This window comes from Aulonocara stuartgranti, assembly GCF_965226115.1.
Source record: "Aulonocara stuartgranti genome assembly, chromosome: 10".
Classification (NCBI taxonomy): Eukaryota; Metazoa; Chordata; class Actinopteri; order Cichliformes; family Cichlidae; genus Aulonocara; species Aulonocara stuartgranti.
In genome coordinates, this window is record NC_138946.1 from 16,803,295 (window position 1) to 16,811,607 (window position 8,313).

Here is an 8,313-nt window from a genome sequence, read left to right on the forward strand (position 1 = left end):
CCAGCTTCATAATCTGTCACGATCAAGCTCATTAGAGGACATACGGAAGGCGTGAGCTGTTTTAGATTTCTTCCAGCTAAGGCTTTAAGCTTCTACACAAGTTCATATCCGATAATAAAGTCCACATTAGCATTGAACCAGCGGCTTTCAGCTTTAAATCAATATGTAATCCAAGGACTTTTAATGTTTACCCCAAAGTTAAGTATTTATTGACTGGTTTAAACTATAATCGTGAGATTTCATCACCAGTTTGGATGCAAGCGCACAACGTGACCACTAGGTGTCGCCCGGAGCCCGCTGATGGAGCCCAGAGCGTGCCCAGAGAACACCAGGTGGCTGGGATTAGCGGGCTTTTAAGATCCAGCAGTGGCGCTGTGTGGCTAAAGCCTGCAGTACTGTATGCGCACTTCAGGCCTGGAAAAAACAGAAAAGAAAGAAACGAAAAAGAGGCCCACACAGAAACTGATCAACAGCTGAGTGCAACTGCAACTGTTTCTGCATAGTTTCCTTCTTCCTGCCACTCACCACCACACAATCCGCTCCAGTTGGCCCGTTCAGTGGATGTTGAGTGTAAACATTCACGTTTTAACCGCTTCCCACAGTCTGCTGTACACTGAGAGCAGACCATAGTGGCACAGTGAGCACAGAGACAGTGGGGAAATACCCAACAGCGCGAGGAGTGTGCAGCTGTCAAATATTTGGTAAGTGGGTTTGCCTCGAGTCAGCTTTGTGCAGTTTTGAGGAACAATGGGAGATAAAAACAAAACAGGAAAGATTTTTTTTTTTAGCAGCTGGATTCAGAATTAAGGCAGTCATATCTAGGCTTCAGAGTAGAGAGGTGACTGGGCTTTATCAAAGCAGTGCAGAGGTCAGCTGCTGCTCTGTGTCTGCCTGTCTTCTGGCCCACTTCATACCAAAGCTCATACAGTAGGCCAAGGCTGACCTTAGTGCATAGACTGAGGACTGATATAGCCCAGTGGAAGACATATCCTAGTAATTTACACCACAGCCCTGCTCCTGCTCTGTGCAGACTTGTGTATACTCTCAGACTGGGAGTTGGTAAGCCCCTTCTTCCTCAAGGAGCACTCTCCCAAGGGGAAAGGGAGTGCTGCTGAGGCCTCGATGCACAGCCCAAGTGTGGCTTTTAGGTTCGACTGCACCAGCCATATTCTTATGTCACTGGGTTTTTCAAAGCACATAATCCTTCTTATATAAATGCCCCTCTTTTTATACCCTAGATGAGACCAAGAGAGTACAGGAGATGAAGCAGCTGGATCTAAATAAAACAGGAAGAGTCAGTGATGCATGTTGGCATGAAGAGAAGGCAGTAAAGCTACAACTTTCAGTGGACCTCCTAGTGTGGCAAGGAGCCTAGCAGCTTTTTTACACGCAGCCACAGTAGACTTAAAAACAGAGGATACAAACAGTTGTGGTGATGAGTCATACTTCATAGGAACAGCTTATCAAACCTGAGTCGTTAGACGCTTTCCCGCTCTCTTTAATTGCGTCGGGGTCTCATAATGTGGAGTCACTTTAACTTAACCAAGGCAGCAGTGCGAGTTAATATACGTCTCCCCTTCCAGAAAGATAACTATTGATCCTCAGGTCTCGAAAGAGAATGATCTGTTATGGTGTTAGTTTTAATTAAATTTGTTTTGATTGATTCTTTCTCCCCCCCACATAGAGCTGCCATATAATCCAACTCATCTTACTCCTGCTCTACCAGCTTAAATCTCACACGTTTTTTTTTTTTGTTTTTTTAAACACATAACCTGTACACAATACAAAACCAATTTATTTAAAAAAAAATGTTTATTGACATCAGAAGCAATTTAATTTTCAACAATAAACAAGGTTTTTTTGTCTTATTTTGCTATTACAGTGGTACATAAAGATCAGTAAAACAACTGTGATACGTCAATTTTGATAACATGTAATTTAAAATAAAAACACACAGGTGAAGGAGGGAAAAAAAAAAAGAAGCACTCAGATCTAACTCAGAACATTTTTATGTGCTGTGCACCTCTAGCTAAGGTAAATACTGTAAAGCCCACCCCTTTACACTGTACCAGGCAGGATAGTGGTCTAGTAACTACCACTGGGGAAAAAAAAAAAAAAAAAAAGTAAGACTGGCAGAAAGATACAGACACGATACTTGTGTAGTGTTAACTATACAAAAAGGAGAAAAAAAACTGTACAGCATAAAAACAACTGATATACACAGCCTTTTTTGTCGTTTTATTTATTTTTTTTTATTTTTTACCCCTTGGATACTAATGCATTTTCTTTCAGTAAGTGAAGTGTGTACAAGGGGGTTAAATGCTTTATAAACAAGAAAATGACCACTTTATGTCACCTGCCACCTACTAATCATCATCCTCATCGTCATCATCCTCTTCCTCCTCCTCATCTTCATCGTCGTCGTCATCATCATCGTCTTTCTTCTCTGCCTTGGCCGGGGCTTTCGCTGGCGCACCGCTGCCTGGTTTGCCCTTTGCGCGATACGCAGCGATGTCCTGCGAGGGAGGAGCGAAAACGCGGTGAACCAGTGTCGAGACACAAAAATAGACAGCTGTCACCGAAGAGCTCAGTCGGCGTTCACATTTTACTCTTACCTTCTCATACTTCTCCTTCAGTTTGGCCGCCTTCTTCTCGAAGGGCTGCTTGTCCTCGGCTGCGGTGCTGTTCCACATCTCGCCCAGCCTCTTGGCAACATCCCCAATTGACAGGCCGGGGCTCTCGCCTTTCACCTTAGGGCGGAACTCTGAGCAGAAGATGAAGAAGGCAGATCTGGGGGGGGGACAGAAAAACATTTACACAACTCACTCGCCATACATCTCAAAAATCCTTAAATGTGGTTTTGCAGTACTTACGGAGGTCTCTTGGGGGCATTAGGGTCCTTGTACTTCTTCTTCTTCTTTCCCCCCCTCGCCGGAACGTAGTTCATCATCTCCCTTTCATAGCGCGCCTTGTCCTGCCTGGCCATGTCCTCAAATTTGCCCTTCTCCTTGGCCGACATTGTCTGAGAGCAAAAACAGGCATCTCACCAACTGCACCTTCTGAGGCGTCGCCCTCTGTACCCAAGCTTGCTTATTTCTTGTTTTGTGTTATCTCATTACACAACACCTGCACCTTTTCAGCTAAAGTCAAGAGGTGTAACCAACAACATCCTGCTTGTCATATATCCTTGACCCCTCAGCAGGACTACAAATTTCACTTTCAAAAAAAAAAAACAAAAAACAAAAAAACAAACCCTAACCCAACCCAAAACAAAACCTCAAGCTAAACTCTACTACCTTCCATCGCTCGGAGCACTTCTTGGAAAACTCGGCAAAGTTAACCGAAGCCTCAGGGTGTTTCTTCTTGTGCTCCTCCCGACAGGTCTGCACAAAATATGCATAGGAGGACATCTTCCCCCTCGGCTTGGTTGGATCCTTCCCCATCCTGGTGACAGTATCTAAAAACAATTAGAAAAAATAAAAATAAAATAAAGAATATCAACAATTTAATGATGCAGTATTCATCTGCAATATAATATTAAAATTTAATAAATAATGCTATGTGTCATTTAAATTATTAACTATAATAAGAAAATCATAAATAAAAGTGACCTACAATGTTTGTCCAACCCACACAATCATGTCTCTACTGACCGCACGCACTATATAAGTCACCCGCCCTCCCCGCTGTCAAACTGCACTAAGTTAATATCACTTAAAGCAGTCCTGTGAAATAACACCGCCCAAAACGGACGGAGCTGATGTAAAAATAAATAAATAAAAAACGTTATATTGATACCATTTATTTATTTATTACAGTGGCCTTAACATAAAATCCGCGGTCAGCTCCTCATTATGGTGTTTCACCAAATGACAAAACACCGCTGCGTATTAAAGAAGGAAATCCCATCATCGCAGCCAGCAGCGATCATTAATGTGCGTTTGGTTTGCAGCAATAAATGTCCCGGAATCGCTCTCAAACACCGAACTGCAAAAGTTCAACTGCATGGTATAAACCTGAACCATCCGTGGTGCTATATGAGTGGATTGGGCGTTAAAAAACAAAAATAATATTTTTCTTGCCCCCCCGTCTTTTTTTTTCTCTTTTGCAACATAAATATCCTCAAATGTAACCTGCAGCAGTAATAAATCACCTGAAAACCCATAGTTTTACTCGTGTTCGTGTTTTTAATCGAAAGAAATAACTTTGACACAAAGAGACACAAATTGGAGAAAAAACACGTATTTATTGCAAATAAAACACTCCAAACTGCGCTTCCGTGACATAAACAATCATCTCTCATAACTCTTCTTTGTCTCTTATTCGGGAAATAATGTGAAAAGCTTTCGAAAAATGTTTTAAAAACTGTTATTTTTCTCCCCCTCCCCTTTACATTTTCCTATTAAATGCTACTGTAAGTCCCAAGTAAGCTGCGTCGAGCGAAGTAGTAATGGCGCAAAGGCTCTCGTTGAGGAAAAGGAGGTCAACAACGACAGCAATATTTCTTCTTCCATTTTGTGAGAATGCCTTCTTCATGAAAGAAAGTCCCCCTCAAATGTCTCCTCCCGCCTCCCAGTTCGCTTTGCTACGCGACAAATATGTCTAGAAAGCCGGCGATCTTGACTAAATATTTCCCCGATTGATTCCTATTGCACTAGCCGCCTTGTATAGTAATACATTGGGTCTGTACTGTGTCTATGAGCGGGCTGTGCTACTGACTTGGTTTCTATGAGCTCCTAATGGCCGCTCGTCTTCATCCACTAACATGGAGAATATGGCTCCTTCTCTTTGTGTCAACGCTCAGCCATTGCACTGCACGCAATAGAGGGCAGAGCGACCGCGGCCACCACTTCATTTCAAGCCCCGATTTAAACCTTTTCCGAGCATCGGAAAAATCTCCCCTTGGTCTCGTTCGAATCACGAAAGATTGAATTTTCTTTTGCCGTCGTCACATCTCATAGTTACGAGTTTGTTTCTCGAGAAAACACGGTTAGAAAAAGTTGAACTGAACTGCGCCTCTGTCACTGGCTTCCCATTGCCTCGCTGCCTTGTTTCCTATGCGAATACAGTCAGCCATTACAGTAAAGCGCAGATCGTGAGGTATTTTTTTTCGCTGTCTTCTCGGGTGAAGTGTGGCAAACAAACATTTGCCCGGGTGTATTTTTAGATGCTCTCTCTTTTTCTTAGGTTTTTATAAATTTTGATGCTCGTCTCCAGACTCCGCACGCTCCTCCGGTCTTCGCATGACAGCCGTTCAGCTTTGCAATGCACTGCAATGCCAATGGCTAGCTAACGGTGAGTCTTCTACCATTGTCGCTAACCGTGTTGTCCGCTAGACATTCCTGATTTTTTTCGCGATAACTACCATTTGATTCGACTCCATTTTGCGAAAACGACACGATTGTATTATACAAAATTATTCTTATTTAACGAAATCGACGCTTTGCGTCGAATTTCGTCAAGGTTAATTTTCAATTCTTCTTTTTTACTGAGCGTCTGGTCCTCACTCCCAGGCAGAGTAATGTAACGATACCTGCTTAGCGCCGGCAATTTTGTTGTTTTTTTAAGGTTCCCCGCAATAAAATTATTTGCAAACAGTAAAAGGTTTCGCGTGTAACCGTGGCAGACATATAAGTAAGATATTTTTAAATGTTACCGTCATTTTCATCCTTACGGACACTTAAAATGTTCGTGTGTGTGATACTTACCCAGTGACTATCGCTGGATCTCAATGGTCTGCAATGGCTGTGTATGAGGGAGCACAGGCGATACGCAGTGTCTTCAGTCTTCAGCTCTCTAACATTACTCTCGGCGGGGCTCGCACGCCATTGGACAGCGCCCAGTCTGGCGTCCCTGCGATTGGTCGAAGGCTTTTCATTGTCCTAATAGAAGACGAGGTTCCATTGGTTGTCTTTTGTGAAACGTCACCGAAGTTTTGTGAGGCGCGTGGATACAAAAATATTTCTGTCCGAGCATGCTGGAGCTGGTAGTAGTGTAGTGTGTTTGCCATAGTATTGAATTCACTACGTTGAGCTCAGTGTACAGTAGGCAAGCTAAATGAATGAGACATCGAGGAGCGCTTGTAGCCAGCGAACGAGGCGGCCGTAAAATGTTGTCAGATTGTGTTGGATGGGTTGTACGTCTCCTTATCAACAGGCTCCTTTGTGCATTCTGCACAATACACGTGAGCTTATTTGCAAATTATGTCTTTAAAAATGTATAGGGAGGACATCGCAAATTCCCGTGTAAAGGGCATAAAGAGCGATTACCCGTCCCATGCGTGATAGTTACGTCCAGATATGAAATTTTTAAAAAAGGATTTAGCTCTTAGTATGAATGAAAACCATAGGAATTCAATGATTGGCCTCCCTTGTGATCAGTGTATTAACCATTATTATCATTTATGCCCATGATCGACAGAAAGTCCCTGCATTGACACTACTAAACCGTGTTTTCTTATTCTCTCTGACAAGTATCCATAATTATTCGTTTTTTAAGCACTCATTCTGTGCTTTTGACTATGTTTACTTACGACCCAATATTAATAGTAGGATAAAATGGAGCTGGAGATAATAAATTATGGTAAATATATTTAATGGGAAATTAATATTAAGATCTGTCAGTTAATGTTTTTCTACACAGTATGTTTTTTATCCTGATATTTCGAGGTCTCATATACATTGCCTGATTAGGAGATGGTCATGTGCTTATTGTTAATTAAGACTTATGAAGATCAAAGGGCGGCTGCTCAGTTTAAAGCAAAAGCAGTAAATGAGCATTTTGACTGACTTTATTCATTCAATTATTTATTTATTTTTGCCCTAAAAGATAGTGAGCTTTTACTTGGAATTTTAGATATAGTCCAACAGGTCTGCATGATAGCCTCATAGCAGAGGGCTTCTTACTCCCAACACCTGGCACGTTGTTATAATAAACATAATACAATTGTCATAGACTCAAATTCCAATACATCCAAAATGGGGGAAAACAAACAAACCCAGGAGTCTGTTTGTTTTGTCTATTCATAAGTGCTTTTCAATCTAACCCACTCTACACAGCAGGTATAGTACATATAGTGCATATGCATGTACAGTGTATATATATTTTCTATATTAATTTTGCAAGCTGTTTTGTTCAAGATTATCCAATATTGTATTAACAGTACATTCCTAATTAATCATTTATTACTGATTGCCTTACAAAATATAGCATATAACTTATTTTATATGAGGTTTTAAAGGTTTTTGTCACTTTTCCCTGTACAATATGCATCTGTTACACATTTTCTTTGTATTACTCTTATGCAGCTGAATAATGTGTCTGGTTAGTACAGCCAAGAGGTGACACAAATACATTTTCTTGTATGTCTGATTAACAGACTGGGAAATATTAGATTCTGAACGCAGTGTGCATGGGGTAACCCAATGAGCTTTAGTGCCAAGTGGTGTTGCTCTACCACTACCATCAGATAAGGAGTAGATTAATTTATTGAGTGTGCCTGTTTAGCATGGCCTACCTTATAACATATACAGACATGAAAATTGCTATTATCCTTGATAATACAGCATAATATGCAGTTATACTGCATTATATTCAGTATAACAGTGTGTAACGTAGAGTTATAAATAATTACCCATTACACTACCAGCACAGAATAACTGCACAGAAGAATGAGCTGTATAGATTCAGATCATCAGTCTATAAAATGCACATTTTGTCACTTTGGGACCTCAGCTCTAGCGCCACCATTAGACAGAGTTATATGGAAAGTTATATGGAAATAAAGGCAAAAAGAGCCTCCACAGAGTAGAAAAGACATTCCAGGAGTGTGATTTTAGTCTGTGACAGAGGCCCTTCCTAAAACGACTTGTTTTGCACTGAGTGGATTCAAGCCAGTAATGTAATTTGACTTGAAAGGTTTGTCTGTGTGTTTGAATATGGCTGGTGAAGGGGGGTAGGGGGGTGGGGTGCTTAAATAAAGAAGGTGCCCACAGTCTCTCATGATTTCAAATATAACCACATCCCTACAGTAAATATTCCTTTAATTGCGCATGTTTAAAAATGAATGAATTGTTTCTTTATATGTTTAAAGAGAATAAATAAACGGCTCTTCTTCTTAGCAGCTAACATAGAAACAAAGAAAAATGGCTGACAGAGTTTATTCTTATCCTTGAATTAAGAACGGGAAGGGTGAAGTGATTCCAAATGCCAATCACAACCCAGACTCAGGCCACATGTCTGCCAGTGATGCTGCCTGTCTGTGTCTCATTTTGCATCAGGAGATGCCACGGCGGAAAGCTATAGCCTGCTCGT

General features: G+C 41.2%; 1 protein-coding gene across 1 annotated transcript; it reads right to left on the reverse strand.

Moving 5' to 3' along the window:
• Positions 1-1,793: 1,793 nt before the first annotated feature.
• hmgb1a (high mobility group box 1a) lies at positions 1,794-5,817 on the reverse strand. The gene is made up of 5 exons (XM_082549573.1): positions 5,709-5,817; positions 3,297-3,457; positions 2,874-3,022; positions 2,616-2,790; positions 1,794-2,516 (listed from the first exon to the last, which is right to left on the reverse strand). The coding sequence occupies exons 2-5, from the start codon at positions 3,441-3,443 to the stop codon at positions 2,367-2,369; spliced, it is 621 nt and encodes a 206-aa protein (XP_082405699.1). The 5' UTR covers positions 3,444-3,457; positions 5,709-5,817; the 3' UTR covers positions 1,794-2,366.
• Between the last annotated feature and the right edge of the window lie 2,496 nt (positions 5,818-8,313).